Below are 25,082 nucleotides of genomic sequence, written 5' to 3' on the forward strand. Positions count from 1 at the left end.
GTGGGGTGCAGTGCCGCCATGGGACGCATATGCACGGGGCGCTTGTGCCCAGGGGACACAAGCCTGCGGAGTGCTGAGCTAGTACTCTGTCCTGAGGGACCCTTGTCTGGGCAGGGACACAGTGCCAGGCCAGGCCAGGCCGCTCTGAACGGGGGGAGTCCAGAGGAAAGTCTGCTCCACAGGCCACCAAACAGGGTTCACACCAGAAAGACTCAAAGTCAAATGAGTTTATTCAGAAAAGGCCTCGCTTGGCACCAGACTAAGAAAACGACCCCCCCAGGCCCCTGCAGGGCTCCGAGGGCGCGGTGAGGTAAAGTGCCTCTCAGCCTTCCCTGAGGGGCCTCGGTCCAGCTGGCGGCTGCCGCCGTGGCCACCAGGGAGAGGCCAGCACTGCTGGGCACCGCGAGGAGCCAGAGCGGGCTCCCTGGTCCCAGCCTCCCTGCAGCAGGGCCGGGCAGGGCCACAATGCCCGCTGGCTCCCATTCCTTAAGGCTTTCAGGGCTCTGCAGAAGGTCCCATCCCGGTCACCTCCGCCATCTCATTCCCCGAGGTCCCTGTGGCAGCGGGCCCTGGGCCCTCCGGGGGGCTCCCGCAGGCACCCTCCTCGGACCCTTTCTGGCTTTCTGGGTCCTCTTCAGCCTCGTTCCCATCCTCTTGGGCGTTGGGACACTGGGATGGGGCAGGCGCCGGCATTGGGGTGCCGCCACCGACTGCTGCTCCGTCACCCCCAGCACCCGCCTCATCTACCTTCCTCCGTTTTCGCGCCTCATCTAGGACCCTGGCCTCCAGGGTCGGGGGGCAGGGCTGCTCGGTCTCCCCCAGGTCCTGGCTGCCCTGACTGAGGGCACACTCCTCCAGGTTCAGGGCGATCTTCTCCACCTCCGAGGGGCCCTGGGAGCCGGGCTCCTCGGGGGCCGGCTCCTGCCGGTTCGCCTCCAGCTTCCTCTTCTTACTCTCTTTGGGGCTGGGGGGCTCGGCCTCATCCCCATCCTCAGGGTCCCCCTCCAGGCTTCCTGCATCCTGGGGTGTTCCACTCAGTGTATGGAGCCCCTCGGCTGCTATCATCTCCCCGCTGGGGTCCCTCCCTGGCTCGTGGGTTGGGCCCTGGGTGCTGGCCTCCTGTGCGGGGTCCCCGGGGCTCTCACCCCCCTCTGCCTGACCGGGGCCTGCTAGTGGCTGGGCTGCGGCTTGGGGCCTGAACCTCTGCAGCTTGTCCCACGGCCCCCAGACGAACTTGCAGCGTGGCTGGAAGTGCTCCCAGGCGAAGTATACCAGCTCGCGGCGCTGGCGCCGGCAGCGCACAGCAAACAGGAAGTAGTCCAGGGTGCTCTGGCGCACGCCTGGCAGCTCGCGGCGCACCAGCGTCTCCTCCAGGAAGAAGCGTGCCAGCGGTGCCTGGTAGCGCTCCAGGCCCAGCTCGCCCAGAGACTTGAGGATGCGCGTGATGCGTAAGTTGTTGTGGCTGCGCCTGCGGAGGAGGGAGGGCGTGTCCTGCGGCAAGGAGCCTGCGAGGCCTCCCGGCCTCGGGAGGACTCACCCAGGCCCAGAAAATGCCTGAGCACCCTGAAGGTGCGTGCAGGGAGCACCACCGAGGCCTCCCGGCCTCGGGAGGACTCACCCAGGCCCAGAAAATGCCTGAGCACCCTGAAGGTGTGCGCAGGGAGCACCACCGCAGGGCCAGAGGGGCGCCTCCCACAAGGGGCTGTACGGCCTGCAGCTGCCCTGCCACTTTCCCGGGGCTGCCCTCCCCGGAGGTGAGGAGGAGGAGCTCAGAGCCGGTCCTCCTGCCCGGTGCTCACACCTGCCGGGGGCGTGGCTGCAGCTGCCTCTCACCAGTTGAGGTTCCGGAAGCGCTTCTGGTAGTTCGGAGCCCGGCACACAGCACCGGTGTCGCGGTCCTCCAGCTGGATCCCGTAGAAGCCCAGCATGAGCTCATAGGCCCGGATGAGGCGCTCCTTGACCTCCGCGGAGCTTTTGAACGCCTAGAAAACACGGGCGCTCCTGGGCAGTGCTCCTGAGGAGTGTGGCCGGCGCCGCCTCCTCTGGCCCTGACCTGGCCTCCTCGGGCAAGGTCACGAGGGACGTGTCCGTGTGTTTCCTGCTGTCCTGGGCCCGATGCTTTACCAGAGCCAAGTCCCAGAGCCACGGAGGACGCCTCCTCTCTGAACCTGCTCTGTGTGCCAGGAGGCTCCCTCCATCCAGGCTTCTCCTGCTCTTGTCCCGAGTCCTGGGCCCCTGGGGGCCTCCCTCAGCTCCCTGGTGGAAGCCAGGCTCAGCAGGCTGATTTCTAGGTGCTAGCAGGATGACTGCAGTTGGGGGCAGGGCGGAGGCGCCTTCCCGGCAGCCCCCGGGGGCTCCCAACACCTGGCCCTGGGCAGACTCTCCAGTGCGCCCTCACCCTAGGGGCCCAGGACAGGGCTCACCTCCACCTCCTTGAGAGTGAGGGGCTTGGCGTGCCAGTTCACTCCTGGTTCCCGCAGCGGAAACAGCCTGTGAGGAGGAGGAGGGCACAAGCCTGTTAGTGACGGGGACCGGCTTCCGGGCTGCAGGTTTGCACTGCTGGGTGGCCGGGCAGCTCGCCACCCTCTCTGGGCTAGCTGCTCAGTGCAAGGAGAGTGGGTCCTCATGCAGTCCCCAAAGCAAAGGACCACAGGTGGGGCAGGGGCCCAGGACGGGGTTGTACGCCCAGCAGGCTGCGGAGAGGAGAGTCGGATCGCCTTCCCTGCCGCCCGCCAGGGATGGGCCGGGGCCCAGGTTGCCTTCCTTGCCCCTGGGCTCCTCCCTGCTCTTGCGCCCCTTCTCTCACGTCATCAAAGCTGCAAATCATTTCCACGAGGCACCTCATGCCATAGCCCGTGCTGCCCAGAGGGCATCCTCCAGGAGAGGCTCAGCCCCAAGGCCACCGCCTGGTGCCCCACCCTGGCCAGTGTCAGGCATGGCCCAGCTCTAGGCCGGAGCCAAGCTGCAGCCCCGCCCACCCCATCTAGGATGTGTGCACCCTGCTGTCTCCCAGGACACAGGCTCCCAACTACAAGATTGCGGAGAACAGTGAGCCGCGACACGGACAGGCCCGGGTCTCCCCGCAGCACCCCGTGATGCCACCCAAGGGCGTGCGGGCACCGTCTGTCCAGCACCCTGGGCTTCTGGGAAGGATGACACTCAGGAAATGGCAGGAGCCCAGGGCTCCTCCTGCCATGGCCTGCCCCAGGCCGTCCACTCACCACTGGATGTAGGAGTGATTGTCCTCCAGGACGTCATAGTCATCTTTCCAGTTCTGAAGAATGTCCTCGATGAAGCAGCCTGGGAGCCCAGGGACAAGTCAGTGGGGAGCCACCGGGCGGGGCTTAGGCAGAGCGCCATGGAGGCACCCAGCCGGCCACGCTTGTTTAGGGCCTTCAGGGATCTGGGCTCAGCAGAGTTGGCCACACCTTATCTGATGTGAATCCCACCAACTGGAGGTGCAGGCCCTAGGCCCCTCTGCAACCTGGAGCCAGACCCCTGCTGCTGACTGAGGGCACCCCCAGCGGGAAGGACCGGGTCCCAGGCACAGCCCCGTCTCTGCAAAAGACGGACCTGCCACCTTCCTAAAGCCTGCCTGCTAGCCCTGGAAGTCTGACCTCAAACAAAGCCCCCAGGAGAACCCAACCCCAGGACACAGCCCAGAGCAGGCCCAGTCGGGGAGCCCAGTGGTGGGGCCTGGGGCCTGTGGCCACACGGTCTTCACCGTGGCTGCTCTCGTTTGGTGCCACAGCAACAAAGCAGCTGCAGAAATGCCTGGGTGGGGGTGCCAGAGACTATTTACTGACAGCGAAATTTAAATTTCACATAGGTTTTACACCAGAACATAGCATTCTGCATCTCATCTCAGCGTCTAAAGATGGAGCGCTGATCTCAGCTCCTTGGCGAGTGTACTGCTCATGAGGCACAGCAGAGACCCGGCAGGTGGAGAAGCTTCACAGGTCTCTTTGGTCCTTTACAGAGGTTGCCAACCCCACCCAAACCCCATCCCCTGGACTGCCTCCAGGGGCACTACGGGGCCTTCTGGAAGCCAAGGCCCAAACCAGGGTCCCAGGGACTGGCAGAGAGGGAACTGCTGGCAGCTGGGTGTACCGTTTGGCAGGAAGCGGATCTCGTTTTTGTAGAAACTCAGGTTGGGCATGTCACCGTTACAGTCTTGTTCTACCAAATCCTGAAGAGCCAAAGAAAGGGACAGTTGGACACTGGAAAGAGGCTACCTCTGAGGGCCGCTCAGGCCTCCGCGTTCTGGGGTCAGCTCTGCCACCCTCTGTGCCTCTAGAGGCTGGCCGCCCAAGACCCTGAAGTCCAGCAGGCTTGGAGGACAGCATCCCTTCGCCTCCCAGCAGTGTGGGCTGGAGGTCGAGCCTATCCCGCAGAGGCTGACACACCAGGTGAGGAGCCCTCCGCGCTGTGCCAGGAGGCCGGTGCTGGTACCCTGTTTTATTTTTATTTTTTGTGGGTCTGGAGATAGAACCCAGGGGCATTTGACCTCTGAACTACACCCCCTGCCCTGTTTTTTATTCTTTATTTTGAAACCGGGTCTCACTGAGTTGCAAAGGGCCTCGCTAAGTAGCTGAGGCTGTCCACGAACTTTGATCCTCCGGTCTCAGCCTCTCGAATGCTGGGATGAAGTGTGTGCCTCCGCGCCCTGCTTGGTATCCTGTTTTACTTTTTTTATGGTACTGGGATTCCTGGAAGCCCTTCTACCTTGGGGCTACACTCCCAGGCCTATTTTATATTTTTATTTGAAAACAGGGTCTCTTAAGCCAGCGAGGCTGGCTTCGAACCTGCGCGATCCTCCTGTCTCTGCCTCCCAAGCGCGGGGATTACAAGCGTGCGCCACCATGCCTGGCTGGTACCCTGTTTTAAAGGCCAGGGTGCGGAGGCTCAGATGGGCAGGGCAGTGTGCCCCCATGACCAGAGAGGGGCAGGGCTGAGCTCACAGCAGTCAGTGCTCTGGACAATCAGGGGCACGCCCCACAACCCTGGCCCAGGATAGGCCAGGTTTCCAGCAGGACACGGGACATTCTGTCCAGAAGAGGCCTGATGGGAGAGCCCTGTGCCTCCAGGTGAGCAGCGGGGGGCTTCTGCAGGGCCCCGGGTACTCACCGGGTAGTGGTGCCGGTACCTGCGCATATCCTGCATGGCTCGCCAGTTGCGGGACCCCGTCATCCTGGACTGGGAAGAGAAGAACAGGATCAGCTGTCTCTGGGGCAGCACAGCTGGCCAGCAGCCCATGAGCTCCTCTGGCGGGTGTTGATCACGGTTCCTCCTTCAACCCCCACCCCGGCTTTCATTGGGGGGCTCCCAGTGGTGTGGTCTCCTGTCCCCAGGCCTAGCTTCGGCTCCTCCTCCCGGGTTTGCTGGCTACCCTCACACTGGCCGTGGGCCCATGTGTCCCCTCGAGATCTCCAAATGCCACAGTACTGGCCCTTCCGCTGTACTGAGTCACCATTAGGCCCCAAGGGCGGCCCACCTCGCTACTTGAGTCGCTGAAGGGGCCCAAAGGCGGCTCTGGCTAGGCCGCTCCGGGCCCCCTCTCACTGGCCGATGGCATGGAGGACAAACCCCGTGTCTCTGGTCTCTAGCCCGATGCAGGAGGGGTCCCTGCTGCCCACGCTCCTCTCCCCCCGGTTTCTGCAGGCCAGGTACTCAGGGATCCAGGATGGGGTGTGTGACAAGGACGCCAGGAAACAGTCTGATCCCGCATTACAAGGGCAGGGCAGGGCAGGGTGCTGGCTGGGCTTGGCTCGAGGGCTGTGCTGGAGGTATGGGCATGACTGGCCTGGGCAGGGCCCTGGAAGGCGTAGGAGGCCAGGCCCCTGCTTCCTGCTCTGGGCACACTCCCACAGCTAGCTCCACGGGCTCTAGCGGGGCTGGGGCTGCCTCTGCTTGCTTCATACACCAGAGGCAGCAGACGGAAAGTCTTCAGGAGCTGCTGCCCCTCTGAACAGCCACTTCTCCCTGGCCGTGCTGGCCGAGCCCACAGCTCAGACCAGGACCAATCCACAGGTGCACAAAGGGCTTGGTAGGAACAGAGAAGCTGGCTCTGCAGAGTCCCACGCGAGGCACCCGGGCAGATGTGGGCTTTATGGAAGAAGTCATCCAGGCAGGAGGCACACAGGAAAAGATCGGGGTCACCAGCACCCCCAGGCAAGGCACCTGAGCACTGCTTCAGGAGTGAAGCCCAAGAACCACACACAGTCCAGAGCCGGCCGCTGCGCAGGCCTCTGCCCCTGGCCCAGCCTGCCCCTACCCCTATCCTGAAGCCCGGGGGTGCAGGGAGCACTGGAGAGGGCAGGAGGACAGAGGGCAGCGCCCGCTTAGGAGGCCCCAGAGCCGCCACTTCTGGGGCTTCTCTCCAGGAAACCCAGGCCAGTGCTGAGCCTGGGAAAGCCATCCCAAGGCCAGTCCAAGGTCCAAGATCCCAGCCTCCCGCACACCTGCAACCACCCTGGACAAGACCAGGCCTCGTAGAGCCGATTCGCACCGGCGCTAGGCACCTGCCCCTGGCAACAAAAGTAACCCCTGATGGTCGAGCACCCGCCGCAACAAAAGTAGCCAGTGGCTGACAGCCAGGCCGCGCAGGCGGCGACCGCGGGGCTGGGCCGCGTCCCCCCGGGCCGCCGCGCGCCCGAGGTCAGCAGGTGCCCGGAGCCGCCCCGGCCGCCGCTCTGACGTCACCGGCCGGCCCGCATCACACGCACGGCTCTGACGTCACGCCGCCGGGGGCAGCGGCCGCCCCGGCCCGGCGCCTTTGGGCGCGGCCGCCTCCCGCCGCCGCCCGCACCTGGGGAGCGCCGGCCCGCGGCCCCTCGGCGTCCGCGCCCGCGCCCGCGTCCTCGCCGCCCGCCTGGCCGCCCTCGCCGCCCGCCGCGTCCTCGTCCTCCTCCCAGGTGGAGTCGCAGTCCGGGTCGTCCATGCTCGCCGCGCCCGCTGCGGCGGAAGCGAAAGCGAAAGCGGAGGAAGCGCGGGGGCGGGGCGGGGGTGGCCTGGCCCCGCCCGGAGCCCCGCCCGGAGCCCCGCCCGCGCCCACCCGACGACGGGAGGGCGCCCTGCAGGGCCGCCCCGACATCCAGCCCCCCACCAGCCCCCGCATGCCCACCGCCCTGAGGATCCCGCTGCGGAGACCGCCCCGTCTCCCCAAAGAGGGGTCGCGGAGGAGCCCCAGGGCGCCCGCCCCACGCGGGGAGCCCCTGTCTCGCTGTAGCTGGGGGGGTGCGGGCAGATGCCTCCCCTCCCTCGTGGGCAGCGCCTCTCGGAGGCCCTCAGGAGCGTCTCATGAACGCTTCCCTTCCGGAGGACTCTGGGGAAAGTGATGTTTCCACGCCCGCAGGTTACTGGGTACAGGTGCAGGCCACTGGGGTCGGTATAGGGTCGTCCAGGGGTCTGTCTGCCAGGAGAGCAGGGCCTCTCTGGCTGGAGGCCAGCAGATTGGTAGAGAAGGCTTGGCCCAAATCTGCAGGGAGGCAGCAGGCTCTGATGCCTGGGGCCACAGAGGAGCAGGAACCGAATACACCCTCCTGGTCTTGGCCAAGGACTCCCCCATTCACCCACTTTGTAGTGCTGGGGATGGATGGAACCCAGGGCCTTCTACCTCTAGGCTACACACCCTAGCCCTATTTGATTTTTATTTGGAAACAGGACCTTGCTCTCACAGGCTTTGAACATGTGATCCTCCTGTCTCAGCCTCCCAAATCCTGGGATTACAGGCAGGAGGCACCAGGCCCTGCTGACTGTCAACCTGTCACTCCCAGACACCTCCCTCCTGGCTAGAAGCTGCGTCCATGCTCCCTGACTTCATAAGGACAGTGGTGGCCCTGAAGTGGAGGAGCTCTGGACACTCCTGCAGATCACCTTTCCCTTGCGGGCAGGGCAGTTCTCCAGAAGTGAGCAGCCCCGGGTGTCTGGTGGGGCTGGCCTGCTCAGATGGGCCATGTCCTGACCTTGCTATGTGACTTACAGCTGGGACCTGGTTACAGTGCCAGTCTAGGTGGGAGGCCTCGATGGCAGCTTCTGGGGACAGCCGTCCAGGGCTCAACTGACCTGGCAGTACCTGGGCAGGCAGGCTTGCCCTCCACTGCCCCAGAAAGTCAAGTGTATGGCCTCCACAGTGCTGCTCGCAGGAGGCAGCCAGGGCAGGCCCGTGTCCCAGAGAGGCGTGTTTAAGGCGCTGCACAACCCTGTCCGTCCCTGTGAAGCATTTGTGTGATGCTACACATTGCGGCCCCTCAGTCAGCTGTCACTGTGGGGCTCGGCTTCCTGAGGGCTGTGCTGTCTGGCTCTCTCTCACGCGCACCACTCTGCCGCATGGGTGAGGAGTCACGTGCACTCGCCGGCGGCGTTGCTGGGGTCAGCCTCGCAGGAGTCAGGCCAGGGGCTCTTCACGTGGCTTGCCCAGGTGAGCCCGTTTCTGCAAGCTGCTGCCGTGTGGGAGCAGGGCGGCCACTCTCCTTTCTCCATCACCCCTGGACCAGCGTGGAGAGGTGAGGCCACGCCCAGCTGAATTCCCACTGCACTGGACGGCAGCTGAGGAGGGGTCTGTCCTCTGTGGGGAAGACACTGGGGGGCTCGGGCACGGGACGAGGTGCCTCTGCTGGGCCGTGGTCTCAGCAGCCACACGTCCTTCAGTCGCCGAGGCCTTACCGCCGGTGCCGATTGCTCCACCGCTCCCTTGGCTCCGGCAGCTGGCAGGCCCTCTTGTGTTTGCGCCGGGCACTTTAGCCTCCTTCCAGCTGTTTTCTTCTCAGTCTTTGTCGATGCATGCTTTGACACCACTGGCAGGGTAAATCGAAACCTACTCCAGATCCCACTCCACCAGGCCCCCAGGATCACACAGCCAGGGGCCTGTGAATCCCCTTGTCCTGGCCAGCAGAGCGTGGCTGGACCCCCACAGGGATGCCAGGAAGCTCCTGCACTCAGGGCTGAGGACAGAGGGCTCAGGCAGGGTTCAGGCCGCGAAGCCTGCCCGGGGAGTGGCGGAAGCAGTGCTGCCATGGCCAGGTGTCCACATGTGCCGACGCCCTGGCAGCAGGCTGGCTGGAGAGCAAGCCCCTCCCGGTCACCACTTGGGGTCACCGCCTGCTCCTGTTTCCCCTGCTTGCGCGAAACTCAAGGGCCAGCACAGTACAGGACTTGAGAGGGGCTGACCTTGAGGGAGCGAGCACAGGAAGGACACCTGGGGGAGACTCCCTCCACTCAGCGGGGTGAGGGCATGCCCGCAGGCTGTTCAGACGTGCAGGGCTGCATCTGGAGGCGAGCAGGGCATCTGTGCTGGGATGGCGCCGAGGGTGTGGGCCTGCCCGGGCTCTGTGGGAAGGGACCCGTGAGAGTCCGTGCAGCTGGTCTAACCTGGGAGAGCATGTGCCTCCCCGCCCCCAAGGTGCTCCTCAGGGCCAGCAAGTGATGCGGTGTGCTCAGGCCATCCAGCTGCCTAGCCAGGGAGCCAAGGTGCACAGGGTGGCCGGGGCAGAGCCTGGACGAGGCTTTGTAACACTCTGCTGGCAGTTTGAAGTTGAAAGCCACAGAACACTAGTGCTGAGGGGAGGGGCTCCGGATGTGACACCCGATCAACAAAGTAACGCTGTCTCCTACTGCTGGCACACTGTATCCAGTGATGTGAACTCATCCTCAGGGTGCTCCTCAGTTCTGCATCTGGGAAAAATAACACTTCCCAGGACAGCAAACGCTGACCTCCTCTGGGACGAAAACCACACAGTCCAGGTTGAATTTTTGTGCTTTAATGTTCTGCAGTCAAACGAAAGCATCCTTCACTCAACCCTGGGGCCATGCCTCATCAGCCCAAGGCTGTGTGCCCTCCCCGCCACTTCTCATTTGGTCCTTTTGCAAGTTGCGAGAATTACAAAAATAACCGCTACAAATTCTCTGGATCTGCATATAAAAACTGAGCAAAAAGCATCTCAGTAGTTGTTACCTAAAAACAGAACATCTCAGAAAAAATACAACACAGGTTAACTTCAGTATTTTTTCTCATATAAAACACTAGTAAAATAGGCTTCTGAAAAATTAAATAGTGAAATACCAACCAAATTATATACACCATTACAGTACGAGTGAGTGAAAAGTCCAGCTCTTAGTCTCCCAGGAGGGAGGGCCGCTGGGGTGCGTGCGTCTGAGGCTCCCAGGGCCTCCACAGGGCAGAGGGAGGGTCACGAAATGCAAACGCAGGCACCAGGCGCAGGCGCAGGCCTGAGGACAGAGTGGGACGGCGTTATTGCTTGCTGGCTGCAGCCCTCGGCAGCTCCTCTCACGGTACAGCGCAGTGGGGCGAGGCCAGGAGAGTGAGGTGCGGGCCAGGGGCCTCAGCATCCAAGCAGGTCAGTCCTGGTCTCTGGGGTCCGCTGGGGCAGGATGGCGGAGCCTCCGCAGGCTCCCCTGCTGGGTGGCCACGCTCGCCGGGACCCAAGGCGAACGGCAGGGCTGACGTGTCTATGTCCGGCGCCGCTTGGCAGCGCTGGGGCTGGAGGGGTTACTGTTTGCGGTCAGGACTTTGTCAGTGACCCGGCTGCGCTTCCGCTTGTCCGCCCCGTCTTTGCACCCCAAGTCTGAGGAGTTCTTCTCTTTGTCTTTGCTGGATTTTTCTGTGGATTTCCCCAAGCTCCCTGAAGATGAAAAAACTGAGAAACAAAATCATTTGGCTGAAAATGGAGCGCCCGGGACTCCCGTCGTCCTCCTGTTAGAAAACTTGGAATCTACACGTGACCCTCGGAACCCGACAGGCTTCCTCCTGGGGAGCCCCTTACACGAGGGCCTGGAGAGGGCCTGGTCCTCCTGACCGAGCGAGCCTCGGTGTCACACGCTCAGGCTTCCAGGCTCCGCCACGACGTCAGGAGAGGCGCTGCTGAGCACCGGGCTCCTGTGCGCTCCGTCCCTGCAGGGGAACGCTGTCAGGAGTCCTCCTGCACCGCGCTTGCCTGGAACGGACCCTCCGTCCCCTCCGTCCTGCAGACTCTACGGCCGCCCGACTGTGCCCTGCACAAGGGAGGCCTTTCGGGGCAGGAGACCGGGCGCTTTGCTCCCAGGGGCGCGGGGGAGGGTGGGGCTGCACACTTACCGTCGTCAGCCCCGTTGTGGGGGTCCACATCCTCCTTCATCTCCTCCTTCATCTCCTCTTCAATGACCACTTTTCCTGAGGAGGAGACAGTGGCATTCACTGGGAACTCATGGTGGCGGCCGGCACCAGGGACAGTTGGGCCGGGACTGCCATGATTCTTGCTGACCACGTGGGCTTCGGCGTCTGTCACTAGGAACGCTCCTCCCAGCCCTGCAGGACCCTCACCCTGAACAGTCCTCCCAGCCCCGCAGGGTCACAAGGCCTCCCAGGAGCAGCAGAGCGGGGCCTGGCGGGACCATCACCCGGGCCTCGGCCTGGGTCCCACCTTCTCTGTCCCTAGACCTGACCTTGGCGGAGCCTCACCTTCTCGGACCTCTTGAATAATCTCTTCTGGAAGGACGAAGTTCCTCTCTGGATTCGGGAATGGAAGAATCTCAGACTCATGCTGATGGCAAATAGAGCATTGCGTATTTCCATGAAGCAAAGAAAACGTGATGTCAGCAGTCACCTGGGAGCAGCCAGCCAGTGCACATGCCTGGCCTGCCGGAGGCTGTGTGGGCGGAGCTGGGGTAAGACCCTTCCTCCCACCTCCGTCCCCAGGGGCTGGCCACGGGAGGCAGGGCCAGCCCAGCTGAGGGCCCAAGCATGTGGCGGCCCTGCTGGCCCCCGGGGCTCACCACTGAGGCGTCCAAACCCGGCGCTTTCCCCAGGTGTGTCCCTAGTGATAGCCCCAAGCCCCCACAGGTGCCCCCAGCTCCCACCCACTTGGCAGGAGCCCAGGGACCCCGAGGCACCAGCAGGATGGCCTCACGCACAGAAGCCCGGTGACGAGGCAAGTGTGGAAAGGTCACCTACCCGGACTGGGCTTCTGGCTGCCCTCAAGTCCCACGGGCCACCAAGGGGAAGGGCAAGTGGCAGGAAGGGCCCTGCACTGGAGAAGACCAAGGGCCGGGCTTCTGTCAGCAGCACAGGGCCGCACAGAGCCAGTCAGCCTGAGCGCGCCTGACCAGGCGCCAGACGAGGGCCAGAGCGCTCGGGCTGCTACAGGACCAAGGCAGGCACGCTATCCCGGGCAGAAAGCCCGGTGACCTCAAGCCCCGACTGCCCCGTGGGCCAAGGTGCCTCTTGTCCAGCACCCGCCTGTCTCAGGACACAGAACCATCTTCTGCAGAGAGGCACAGACCACACTCATCTCTCTGCGAGAAACGTGTGAGGCCCAAGTGGCCCAAGGAACCCCATAGACGGGGCCCCCAGAGAGGCCGGGCCTCTGATCAGTGCTTGAGGGGCACACTCAGTGTCCTGGCAGAGTGAGCTGTGCAGGGAGACGGGGAGGAGCGCAGGCCCTGCTGCACCTGGGCTATCGGGTGCCGGTCACCTGGAGCGAGCTCCACGCCAGGCTCAGAATGTCTCCCGCAGGACTGCGCACAGCAACCATTTAAGCTTTCCGGACACGCCTATGGCTAGGCAGTGGTTCGCCCAGGGCACAGCCCTGCCAGAGGACTAACGTGGCTGTGAGTTTAGCCCCTGCTGGTGGTCTGGCGCCTAGCACCACCCCATTCTCCAGTCACACTGCCCTTCCTCTTCCAAGACACCCACCTGACTCTTCTGGCCACCTTGGTTACCGAGGTAACCAGCCTGGCTGTTCAGACACTCCCAGCTCTGAACCTATGAGGACGGGATCCTAGGTGCCTGGCCCCAGAGACCACGGTATAAACCTAACGCGCCTGGGTGAGTCACCCTCCATCTGAGGCACTTCTAAGGCTCCCCAAGAACCGAGAGCAAGGGCCACACCTCTGCACCCGGCTGGTTCCCACTGTGGAAGCCCCTCCTGGAGTCCTGGGACCCCAGCTACTCCTGGAGACTTCTGCTGACTAAAGTAGGTTCCCCCCAAAACTGACCTGCCACGGCAAGGCTGGTGCCTTCCGCAGCACTACCTCAACAACTTCACCTGACGATTTGGAGGCCTTACCTCTGCTCTGCCCTGCAGACCCAGAAGGCCAGCAGCGGGCACACTCTTGCCCCGGGTCTGAACAGGGCAGGTCCCCCCCTGCACCCCCAATGCCGGGTGGGCAGGGGTCCAGCTCACCAGTGCCTGCATGTCATACATAGTGCTCAGATGGTCCCAGATGACCTTGGATGGGACCTGCCGTCCGATATTTTGGCTGAACTTGTCCCGGATACAAATCATGTGGAAGTGCCGGTTCACACCTGTGGCAGAGGGGGGCGGGGTGAGGGAGGAGGGGCAGGGCTCTGATGGGGGACGCGGTAGTGGGGTGAGTCCCAGAGGGGGCAGGAGACAGATGCAGGAGGCGTGGGGTGTGCAAGCAGCCGGGGTGGGGGTGTAGCAGGGTCAGGGGCATGGCAGCGGGCTCGATCTCAGGGAGGGGCTATGGGCACAGGGTTGGGCAGGGGTGTCCCCAGGAGCAGGGGTGCCCGGAGGCGGGGTCCCGGGGCAGGGTCTCCCGGCGTGGGGTCCGGGACAGGGTCTCCCGGCGTGGCGACCTAGGGGCAGGGTCTCCCGGCGTGGGGTCCCGGGGCAGGGTCTCCCGGCGAGGGGTCCCCGGCAGGGGCGCCCGGGGGCGGGGGCCGGGGCGGGCCGTCCCGCGCGCAGTCGCAGGCCCCGCCCCGCCCGACGGTTGCCCCGCCCCGCCCCGCCCCCACGCGGGTCCGCGGCCGGAGCTCACCGACGGGCTTGTGGCCCAGCATGGCGTGGAAGAGGCACACCTCCACCTCGGGGCTCCACACCACCGTCTCCTCCGCCGGGCTGGTGGCCGCCTCCCCCGGGCCCTTGTCGCCCGGGGCGCCCCCGCCGCCCACCTCGGCCTCCCCCATGGCCGCCGGGAGCGACGAGCGCCCGGCGCGAGCAGGCGCGGCCACGGGCTCCGCGCAGGCGCACTCGCGGGCGGACGGGAGCGCGCCGGCCAGTCTCGCGCGCGGGCTCTCGCTCCGGTCGGCGCAGGCGCAGCGAGGGCGCGGCTTCCGGCGCGCGCACATCGCCCCCTGGCGGCCAGCCTCTTCCCTGCAGCACTCGGCTCCGCTCAGCCGGTGGGCGGGGCCGGCGCGGGGCGCTTCTGTGTTTGAGTGGTTTTCTAAGTAAAGCAAATAAGATAAACAACACTGTATCAGAATGGGGAAAAAACATTGTATTTCAAAAGACAGTACGGAAAAGCAAAAACACCACTCAAGGAATGGGAGGAAATATTTGCGAATCATATATCTGATAAGGAACTTATATTCAGAATATATAAATAATGTGTGTGTGCGCGCGCGTGTGTGTGTGTGGTGTGCTGGGGATTGAAGCCAGGAACATTCTATCTCAGAGCTGCACGCCCAACCCTAGTTTGTTTTTTATTTGGAAACAAAGTCTCGTTGAATTGCTCAGAGCCTTGCTAAATTGCTGATGCTGGCTTCGAACCTATGATGCTCCTGTCTCGGTCCTCCAAATACTGGGATTATTACAGGAGTGCGCCACCATGCCCTGCTGAACTGTATACTTTAAATGGAGAATTGCAGGGAATGTAAATTACACCTTAATAAAGTTGTTAAAAAACCAGACAACTGACCAGTCCCATAGGAGCGGAGTTCTGACAGCCGGTGATTACCCCTGGCCCTGTCGCCTGATGGAGGGATCACGCTGGGCACAGCGGGGGGGGGGTCCCCTGGTCCCCGCCCGCCTTGACCTGCCTTTGTCTCTGAACTGCAGTTGGACCTTTGGGAGGTGGAGCGATGGTCAACTCCAGCGCAGGGAGTTGGACAGGCGTCGACCGCTGGCCTGGCGTGGCCACCGCCAAGTTATTGGGGGGGGGAAGGGGCGGAGTCGGGGTGGGAGTCTGGGCGGGGCCTGGGAGAGGTTAGGGCGGGGCCTGGGTGGGAGTCTGGGCGGGGCCTGGGAGAGGTCTGGGCGGGTCCGGGGCAGAGTCTAGGCAGGGCGGGGGGATTCTGGGGGGGATTCTGGGCGGAGTCCAGGTGGGGCTTGGGAGAATTGAGCGGGGAGTCTGGGCGGGGCTGAGGCTGAGAGGGCGGCTGGGCAGGGGCTGGGTGGAGCCTAGGTCCTGGGCGCCAAGCCGCGGTCCCGCGCCGTGCTGGAAGCATCAGCTCCCCTGGCCCCTCCAGCCCCGCCCTCCAGCCCCGCCCCTCGCGGGCTTCTCCCTGCCTCCGTCCAAAGCCACCGCTGTCAGGAGTCTCTCGCGGACACCCACTGCCCCAGCCTCCCAGAGGATGTAGGCTTGGATGCAAGGGGTCCCATTCCTGGCTTCGTCGCCACTAAGGTGTGTGACCAGCAAGGCCCAGAGCCTCTGCAGGACTCGTTCCCCCCCCACGGACAAGCGCAGCCCTGTGCTCCTGGGGTCTGAGGAGGGGTCTGCTCGCTCCCGCGGGGCCTCCGGGTCACCAGGCGGCACCGCAGTGAGAGCTGCCCGTTGGTGGGTGTCGGCTCTGCTTAGCCTCACGGGCTTGGAGCCTATCAGCTTGGGGCCTGGGCCCCGACTGCCCATTTGACTACCTCCGGGCTATACTCCCAGACCCATTTTATATTTTATTTGGAAACAGGGTCTCACTAAGTTGCTGAGAGCCTCACTAAGTAGCTGAGGCTGGCTTCGAACCTGCACGATCCTCCTGTCTTCCTGAGCGGCTGGCCAGCAGCTGTGGGTGGAGCCCTGCGTGGCTGCGCCTTCTGACCCATCGGCCTGGCCAACACTGGCCTCACCTGGGGCTGCCAGGCCAGGAGGCCCTGTGCCCAGCCCAGCACCAGCCCTGTTCTGGAGACGTGCCCTCCTCTTATTTGCCTCCTTATACCTGCTCCACTAGGCCAGGCCCTGTGCCCACCAATATCTCTCGCCAGCTCAGACGCCTTCAACCTTGTGAGCCTGTGCCTGCGGGCACCCCCTTGATGTCTCCTTTATGGCCTGCAGTTCCCTGGGGCCGGCCTCTCTGCTGAATACTCCCGCCTGTGTTTTGATTTGTTTATAAAACTGGGGCTTGAACCCAGGGAGGGGCATTCTCCCTCCGAGTTACATCCCCCTTTATTATTTATTTATTATTTATTTATTTATTTTGGTGGTACTGGGGGTGGAACTCAGAGGCTATATGCCCAGACCCATTTTATATTTTATTTGGAAACAGGGTCTCACTAAGTTGCCGAGAGCCTAAGTAGCTGAGGCTGGCTTCGAACCTGCGTGATCCTCCTGTCTCAGCCTCCCAAGCGCGGGGATTACAAGCGTGCACCACCACGCTCGGCCTTATTCTGAAACAGGCCTCACTAAATTGTTAAGGGCCTCTCTAAGTTGGTGAGGCTGGCTTTGGAGCTGCAATCCTCCCGTCTCAGCCTCCCAAGTCCTGGAATTAAAGGTGTGCACCACCACGCCTGGCCACCCCCACGTGAGTGCCACACTGATCTGTGTCCTGCAGGGCTGTGTCTGCAGACAGCGGGCTCCTTCAATCACAGACAGACCCCAGAATGCCGATCTGGCAGGTGGACTCACAGCCGCCAGGCAGGTTGGAGGATTTTTTTTTTTTTTTTTTTTTTTTTTTTGTGGGTCTGGGGATGGAACACAGGGGCATTCGACCTCCAAGCTACACTCCCGGCCCTTATTCTTTATTTTGAAACCGGGTCTCACTAAGTTGCAGAGGGCCTCACTAAGTAGCTGAGGCTGGCCGCGAACCGCCATCCTCCTGTCTCAGTCTCCTGAATGCTGGGATGACGAGCGTGCCCACCACACCGGGCAGGCTGGAGGATTTGGGCAGGAGAGAGCTCTCTTCTCCATCTCTTTTCTACTCCCAGCCACACCAGGTAGACGTGGAAATGACGCCATGCATCAGAAAGAGCTGGTCTTGGCCAGCTCACTGTGGAGCGGATCAAAAGGCATTTGGGGGCTCCAGGGTTCTCTTCTTCAGGGGACTTTCCTGAGGGTGGGCCAGGGGAGGCGTGTGAGGACGATTTCAGTCTGGTAGGACCTGGTCAGTCTGGTGGTCCCGAGGCACTTCCTGGTGGTCTGGCTAGCCTCAGGGTCCTCAGCTGATTGAGGTCCTGAGTAGCTGGAGTGTTCTAAATTATAGGTTTTTTGAAACATCATATTATGTTTTGCTATCAATGCATAGGGCAATTCTAGTTTCTTTTAGTAAACTCTAGGATCTACGGGTTTCTCAGGAATTTGGGAGAGTCAGGCTTGGAAAAGAGAACTGGTTTGTGGACTAGAGGCTGAAGCACTTCAGCTCCAGGTTCTTATATTTTACTGCCCCCCCCCCTTTTGTGGTACTGGGGGTGGAACCCAGGGGCTTTTCTACCTCCAGGCTATACTCCCAGACCTATTTTATACTTTATTTGGAAACAGGGTCTCACTAAGTTGCTGAGAGCCTCACTAAGTAGCTGAGGCTGGCTTTGAACCTGTTCGGTCCTCCTGTCTCAGCCTCCCAAAAGCTGGGGTTACAAGCGTGTGCCACCACGCCCGGCTGTCTGTCTCCTTTTCACCTACTTATTTCTTCTACCCTACTCCACAACCACAGGCAGTTTCTTCCCGCCCTGGCTGTTCAGGCGAGCAGGAGGCAGTGTGTAGGGGTGAAGATGTGGCTGGCTAGGCTGGAGTCTGTCAGGTTGCTTATTGAGCACCTACTGTATGTCTGCACTGGGGCCAGGACAGGGCTTTGGAGAGGCCATGGGATGCGGGAAAGGCTCACTCTGAGCATGTGCAGATCTCAGCACACAAAGGCTCTGGGCAGACACCACTTTATAGCCTCGTGTGTCCCACCCTGAGCATGCCTGGTTGCTTGCAGGGGTCTTCTAAGATCACAGGGCCCTCCCTGGATGTTCTGGACCAACTAGATCTCCAGGGCTCTTGGGGGACCCTGGCAAAGGGGCGGTAGGCTCTTGGAGGCCCATTTTTTTTTAGGTACTGGGGATGGAACCCAGGGACATTCTACCTCTGAGCTACACCCCCAGTCCTATTTTTTTTATTCTTTATTTTAAAACAGGGTCTCACTGAGTTGCAAAGAGCCTCACTAAGTAGCTGAGGCTGGCTGCGAACTGCAGTCCTCCCATCTCAGCCTCCTAAATGCTGGGATTACAAGTGTGCGCCACCGTGTGGGTTTTCTTTTTGAGCGGAGAGTGATCCCAGGGGCATCTCACCTCTGAGCCACACCTTTGGCCCTACCCTCCTCTTTTTATTTTGAAATAGGGGCTCCCTAAGTTGCTGAAGCTGGCTTCGAAACTGTTATCCTCCTGTCTCAGTCTCCCAAGTACCGGGATTTTAGGCATGCACCGCTGTGCTGAGCTTGTGTGTGTGAGGTGGTTTTGAATCACAGGAATGAGTTGCCTACCCAGAAAATTAAATGAAAAATTTGAAATGGGTGCTCTCTTTTTGCTCCACGTCCTTCCCTGCAGACTGGAGAGACCAGCGCCTAATTAACACAGTCTACACCCTCGGCTTTCTTCTTGTTTAGTGAAAATTAATGTGGGCAAGGTTCCAGTCTAATTATTTTTCTTCTCATCAAGAAGCCTGTGGTCTTAGTAGTTAAAAGCAGGGCTTGGGGAGACCTGCCGCCTACCAGGTGTGGTGGATCCTAGCTCCAGCAAAGGCCTGCAGCAGTACAGGACGCCTGTAGAGGGCGCCCCCCACCCACTGTTTAGGCCTGAAACACTGCTCAAGTCTGAAGCCTGCAGGCTCAGGAACTAAAAGAGGGCCAGCTGACCCCAGGGGCAGGGCCTCCCCAGGGACATTCTCAGGTGTTTTTGTTTTTTTTTTTTAAACTGGATATTGAAACCAGAGGTATTCTACCTCCAAGCTACCCCAGCCCTACCCTTCCTTCTTTCCTTCCTTCCTTCCTTCCTTCCTTCCTTCCTTCCTTCTTTCCTTGTTGTTTTGTTTTGTTTTTACAGTACTAGGGATGGAACCCAGGGACATTCTACCTCCAAGCTATACCTCCAACCCTGTTTTTTATTCTTTATTTTGAAACAGGGTCTTACTGAGTTGCAAAGGGCCTCACTAAGTAGCTGAGGCTGTCCTCATGATCTCCTCCTGTCTCAGTCTCCCAAAAGCTGGGATTACAAGTGTGCACCACCACGCCCAACATTTATTTATTTATTTATTTATTTATTTATTTATTTATTTATTTATTTTTGGCGGTACTGGGGTACCTGGAAGCCTTTTTACCTCCAGGCTACACTCCCAGACCTATTTTATTTTTGGAAACAGGGTCTCTTAAGCCAGCGAGGCTGGCTTCGAACCTGTGTGATCCTCCTGTCTCAGCCTCCCAAGCGCGGGGATTATAAGCGTGCGCCACCATGCCCGGCTCACACCCAGCTTTTATTCTTTATTTTGAAACAGGATCTCACTGAGTTGCAAAAGGCCTCACTAAGGCCTCATGAGGCTGTCCATGAACCTCATCCTCCTGTCTCAGCCTCCCAAATGCTGGGATTACAAGCATGCGGCACCACGCCTGGCTTAATTCTCAGCATTTTAACAAGAAAACTCCGCAGGTGTGGTGGCACACCTATAATCTCAGTACTTGGGAGGCTGAGATAAGAGGATGCAGGTTCAAGGCCAGTATGCATAACTTAGTGAGATCCTAATTCAAAATGAAAAATGAAACAGGGCTGGGAATGTAGCTCAGAGGTAAAATTGCCTTGAGTTTAATCTCTAGACACACACACACACACACACACACACACACACACACACACAGAGGAAAGAGTAAAGAAAAGAAAATCCATAGCTGGGCATGGTGGTGCACACTTGTAATCCCAGCATTTGGGAGGCTGAGACAGGAGGATCGTGGTTCGTGCCCAGCCTCAGTTACTTAGTGAGGCCCTTTGCAACTTAGTGAGACCCTGTTTCAAAATAAAAAATAAAAAATAGGGTTGGGGGTGTATCTCGGAGGTAGAATGCCCCTGGTTTCCATCTTCAGTACTGCAAAAAAGGAAATCCATGTCAGAGGCTGACAGGAGAATTGCAAGTTTGAGGCCAGCGTGGGCAATTTAGTGAGAATCGATTTCAAAATAAAAAATATAGCCCAGTGGAAGAGTATTTGTGCAGTGCGTGCCCGGCCCTGGCTTCGGTCCCCAGAACCACAGAAACAAAGAAGATCCAGGAGGAATCACTGTGGGCAGAGCCGCCAGCCTCCAGGCTCTGATGCGGGGCTACCGTGGGAGCTGCTCCCGTTGCCAGGCGGAGGGGCAGCAGGGAGCAGAGCCTCATGACTCTGAGTGGTGGTGCGTGCCCCCCACACCCTTTCTTATGGAGAGCCAGGCCCTGCGGCCCGGGCCCTGGTCCAGCTGGCAAGGGCCGATTTCCAAAGCCCACTGGCCTTGCTGGCGTTCTGAGGCCCCAGTGGGCACCTGATGAAGAGTCCTGGGTCAGGAAACAGGAAGAGGGTATCTGTCCCCTGGCTTGAGGCTGTGTCTGCACATTGTGAGCACAGAAAACTGTGTGGCCCTGCATTGCCGTCCCCTCGGCGAGACCATCTGAGGCTAGCTGGCTGTACCAGGCTTTGCGCTCTGCTCTGGACCCCAGAGGGGCTCACTCTGCCCTGCCGACGACTGCCCAGCCCTCCTTTCCATGGACTCCCGGCTGGCTTACTGTGGATAGAAGGGCACTGGTGGCTGAGGGGTGGTGGAGAGAAGGGTGGAGGTCTGGGGGCCACCCTGGGGGGAGCCCTGCCGCAGGGAGGGTTTTCTGCCCCACAGTGTAACCACGGCTCACGGCTGGACCAGGGGCAGCATGCCGTGGACAGAGCCTTCTGAGGCTCCTGGCTCCTCGATCTCAGAGCCCGGCGTTTGTTGGTATTGGCTTTGAAGACTGTTCCCATTATGACTCGGAGCAGCGTGTCCCCCACATCCTCTAAAATGAAGGCTCCTGCTCTCTCTGGCGGGAGTCGCACACCTCAGCACTGCTGTCCTCATCTCTTGGTCCCTTAGAGCCCTGGCACAATTAGGACTTCAAAAGCACCTCGGGATAGTGATGAAGCAGCCACGGAACCACGGGGACGGCACAGGGACAGTAACTTCAGCCTCAAGCCAGGGCCAAGAACACGGCTTCTGTTCTTTTACATTTTTGTCTACTTAGTTTTTGGTTGAGGCCAGAGGCGCGGTCTCGCTAAATTGCTGAGGCAGGCCTTGAATCCGCCAACCTCCTGTCTCAGCCTCCAAGTACTGGGCTTACAGGCATGCACCACCACACCCTGCTTTTCCTGGGTGAGTTTTAGAAAGAAGGACACTGGCCCCATCCCTCCAGCCTCCAGAGGCCGGCTCCACTTTCTCCATGCATATGGTGGATGAAAATATGACCAGTGGGCCGGGTGTGGTGGCACACACTTGTAATCCCAGTACTTGGGAGGCGGAGACAGGAGGATCACAGGTTTGCGGCCAGCCTCAGCTACTTAGTGAAGCCCTCTGCAGCTTAGTGAGACCCAGTTTCAAAATGAATAGTAAAAAACACAGTGCTGGGGTGTAGCTCGAAGGTAGAATGCCCGTGGGTTCCATCCCCAGTACTGAAAAAAGAAAAAAAAAAAAAAAAAAAGGAAAGAATGTGGCCTGTGAACAATCCTTTTTATAGACACAGAAGCCACTGGAAGTCCTGTGCGCTGGCCCTGCTGTGGCAGCTCTGCAGCAGCAGCCTGGATTCCATGGGCCGCAGGAGGAAGGAAGGGGCGCTCGAGGCCGGACTCGCCGGATGCCGACTGTAGCTGGAGCGAGGACAGACGGGGGGGGGGATGGGGACGTTGGCCAGGCTCCAGGCAGAGGGTGACGTTTCAGAGCCCAGATATAGCAAGAAAGGTGCAGAAGCTCCCTGAGGAGAGCAGAGCAGCCATCAGTCTCTAAGGGACTCCGAGCTGGGCCAGCAGGACCAGTTCCCAAGGAAGGGGGCGCAATTCAGAGCCCCAGATCTTGTCCGGGACTTTGAGTGCAAGGACTTGGGTCCCTGTGCTCAGGCCAGGAGGCACTGGACATGGACCTGGGGGAAGTGTGGAGGCCAGAGGAATGGCAGGTGGTGCGGAGCCAGCACGCGGAGTCCGTGCACCTGGACGGCTTATTGATGAAACTGCATTTCTGGCCGCGGGGAAAACACACGGCTTCTCAGACAGTGCGATTCACATCATGGTGACAAGTAGGTGCTGTAGATTAGCGTATCTGGTTAGACTCACCCCCTAGGGCAGAAAGGCACTCTTGGACGTGTGGTTAATGGAAAGCAAATGTTCTAAGTCCCACGACTAGAAGGCCGCTTAGGGAGGAACTTGGGAGGGAGGGAGGATGGAGACGGAGGGCGGGATGGGCCACTCCCTGCGGACAGTGGTCCAGGCTCACTGCACGGGACTCGAGTCTTTGCAGGAAGTTGCAAAGGTGCCCACTGGAAAATGTGAAAGAATACTGTTAACTAAGAAAAACCCGGGAGCGGGCGCGGGAATCGGAAGGAGCCTACCTGCTCCAATCGGCCAGGCGTGCTGGCGCACGCTTGTAATCAAGTGTCTGGGAGGCTGAGACAGGAGGGTCACAGGTTCCAGGACAGCCTCAGCAAGTAGTGAGACTCTTCAACCTAGCAAGACCCTGTTTCCAAAATAAAATAGGGCTGGGGGTGTAGCTCAAAGGTAGAATGCCTCTGGGTTCAATCCCCAGTACTACCTACCAAAAAAAAAAAAAAAAAAAAAAAAAAAGAGCAATGCCCCCCAATATATCATTTTCCAGAGCATATAGACGCCAGTAAAATAAGAAATCAAGCCATCGAGCTGACCGAAGTTCCTCCGGCTCCACCCGGAAGCACGGGAGGAGGCCCTATGGTGGGTGGGCTCAGCGGCCAGCCCGAGGGTCCCGTGGTGTCCTTGGGTGGAGCCGGAGCCGGAAGCCGGGTGGGCATGGGGGTGCGAGCTGTCTAGAGAGAAGGATTGGAAAGCAAACCCCGCGAGGTATAAGAAGCCGCGAGCTAGGGAGGGTATGGAGAAGCTCCCGGTATGAGTCTTGTGACTTTTTTTGCAAAATTGAAATTATCCCCAAATCAAGATTAAAAAAAAAATCCAAAGCTTGGAGAGAAAAGCAGCACTACTACAGTGGTGCTGCTTTGTTTTTTTAATAATAATAAAGTGCCTGTGTAATATCACACATGGCTGATTCTGAATTCTGGCTTTTCCTGGCTCTCCAGGGCCAGGATTTCGGATGAAGCTTGTTGCTCAAGCCTCCTTCTTAAATGAAGTCATTTTATTTCGCTCTGAGCCCCAAGTGTGGGTGGATGGAGGGGGTGGCTGTTGGGGGCACAGGCAGAGGGGAAATAGGAAAGGCAGGCCCATTGAAACGGGCCCTCCCTCGCACCCTCAGCCCCACGGTCCCCCTTGAGCACTGCTGGCTCTCCAGGCTGCAGAGATGCGGGCCGGCCCACCATGGGCACGAGGCCTGTGGGCGGAGGCTGCCCGGGTCCTGGAGGCTACTGCAGGGACAGGGTGCTGCTGCTTCTGCAGGCTCAGTGCTTGACGGAGGAGGGGAAGGGCCCCTGTGCCTTGCCGTGGCTGCAGCTCAGGACCCATAGCTCCTGGCTGTAGTGGAGCCCATCCCCAGTCGCCTGGGTCTGTCTCGGTCCTGGCCATTAAAGAGGCCTTTGACAGGCAAAGCGTTTTCAGAGAGCTATCTTGGAACAGCCGGTACATTTGCACTGCGACCCGGCATCTACCCAGGCAACCTTTGCTCAGGATTGCTCTGGGGTGGATGGCCCGGCCAGGCAGGTGTTGACCCTCAGGTCTCACTGGCAGTGCTGTGGGTGGGTGGGCTGCTCTCCATAGAGAGCTGGAGGAACATCCCCACCCTGCGCGTTTCCCAGGTTCTGGTCCTGTGGGATCCGGGGTGGCAGGAGAGATCTGGCTGGCTCCAGGGGATGGGGACGGTTGGAGGGACTGAAGGGTTTGGGTTTGGAATGCCCCTGAGAGTTCATGTGTTGAAAGCCTCTTCTTCAGTGAGACCCTGTTTGAAAAGAAAAATAGGGCTGGGGCTGTAGCTCGGAGGTAGAATGCCCCTGGGTTCAAGCCCCAGTACCACAAAAATAAAAGGGTAGGCGAATGGGCAGATTATGTATGTATTGACAGATGGATCGATAGGTGGGTGGATAGATGGGTGGATGGGCAGAGAATAGGTGAAAGAAATGTGTGCACAGTGCAGGAAGCCACCTGCTTTTCATGTTGATGGTTTGGTCCTCGCATCTACGGAGAGGCTACCCAAGAAAACCCCTTGTCTACAGAGCCACTAAAGCAACTAGCAACAAGGCCAGTGCCTGTTGAACTTTGCCAAAGAAATTTCCATTTGGAAATGAAATTCTGATGGGCTTGGCAGCTGCGGGCTAGGACAGGCTGTATGTTGCGCCCGGGAGGGGACCAGAGCACCTGCTGCCGAAACGTGCAACCTGCATCCCAATGGGTCTTCACGGGTGCTTCGAGAGGGGCAGAAAGGTAGCCACAGATCTGGAAAACGAGCCACAGGTTGAGCCCTAGACCGGGTTGGGGCAGCAGTGGACAATAGCCCCGGCACCCACTGCCTGATGGGGTGAGGAGGCAGGGTGCCCCCCATCAGCCCTCCCCACCCTGCCCAGGCAGCCCGGCTGCACGCTGGCTCTCCCCCGAGGAAGCTCGACACAAGACAGAAGGAGAGACGTTTCCCAGCCCCCCGCAGCCCACACAGGTCCTCGGGGAGGAAAAGTGTCTGTTGTTTGTTGACGGCTTCGTGAGTCAATTGCGATGTGTCAAGGTTTGGAAGAAAATATGATAAATACTTGTAATTTTCCTTCTCTGTGGAAATCACAGCAGAGACACAGTGCATGTTTCCCGACACAGAGAAGAAGGGGCTCCAGTCCTAACACACCACACTCCAGAGGACTGGGAGTTCAGGGAACAGAATGGGGGCCTCTCGCCCCAGACCCCAAAGGTGACAGAAGCCAAGTCCTACGAGGATAGTCTGTGAGGACCTCACCATCTGAGCCCAGGCAAAGGCCTGCAGATGGCCACGTCCATTCCGCAGGGACCAAAGAGC

The 25,082-nt window shown here is 60.2% G+C and overlaps 2 protein-coding genes across 3 annotated transcripts; both read right to left on the reverse strand.

The window, feature by feature from the left end:
- Positions 1-495: 495 nt before the first annotated feature.
- Positions 496-6,940, reverse strand: OGFR (opioid growth factor receptor; the record flags this gene model as incomplete). The annotated part of the gene is made up of 9 exons (XM_080716468.1): positions 496-1,468; positions 1,834-1,982; positions 2,424-2,490; positions 3,222-3,300; positions 4,111-4,189; positions 5,128-5,196; positions 5,390-5,510; positions 5,563-5,780; positions 6,722-6,940. The coding sequence occupies 9 exons, from the start codon at positions 6,938-6,940 to the stop codon at positions 496-498; spliced, it is 1,974 nt and encodes a 657-aa protein (XP_080572594.1).
- Positions 6,941-10,467: 3,527 nt separating this feature from the next.
- MRGBP (MRG domain binding protein) lies at positions 10,468-13,924 on the reverse strand (the record flags this gene model as incomplete). 2 transcript variants are annotated; one of them, XM_080716294.1, is made up of 5 exons in its annotated part: positions 10,468-10,655; positions 11,093-11,167; positions 11,456-11,537; positions 13,179-13,300; positions 13,777-13,924. In XM_080716294.1, the coding sequence occupies 5 exons, from the start codon at positions 13,922-13,924 to the stop codon at positions 10,468-10,470; spliced, it is 615 nt and encodes a 204-aa protein (XP_080572420.1). The 2 variants fall into 2 exon arrangements, with proteins under 2 accessions (XP_080572420.1, XP_080572421.1); XM_080716295.1 differs by lacking the exons at positions 11,456-11,537; positions 13,179-13,300.
- Between the last annotated feature and the right edge of the window lie 11,158 nt (positions 13,925-25,082).

The sequence above is a fragment of the Muscardinus avellanarius genome (genome assembly GCF_963383645.1).
Source record: "Muscardinus avellanarius genome assembly, chromosome: 19".
Classification (NCBI taxonomy): domain Eukaryota; kingdom Metazoa; phylum Chordata; class Mammalia; order Rodentia; family Gliridae; genus Muscardinus; species Muscardinus avellanarius.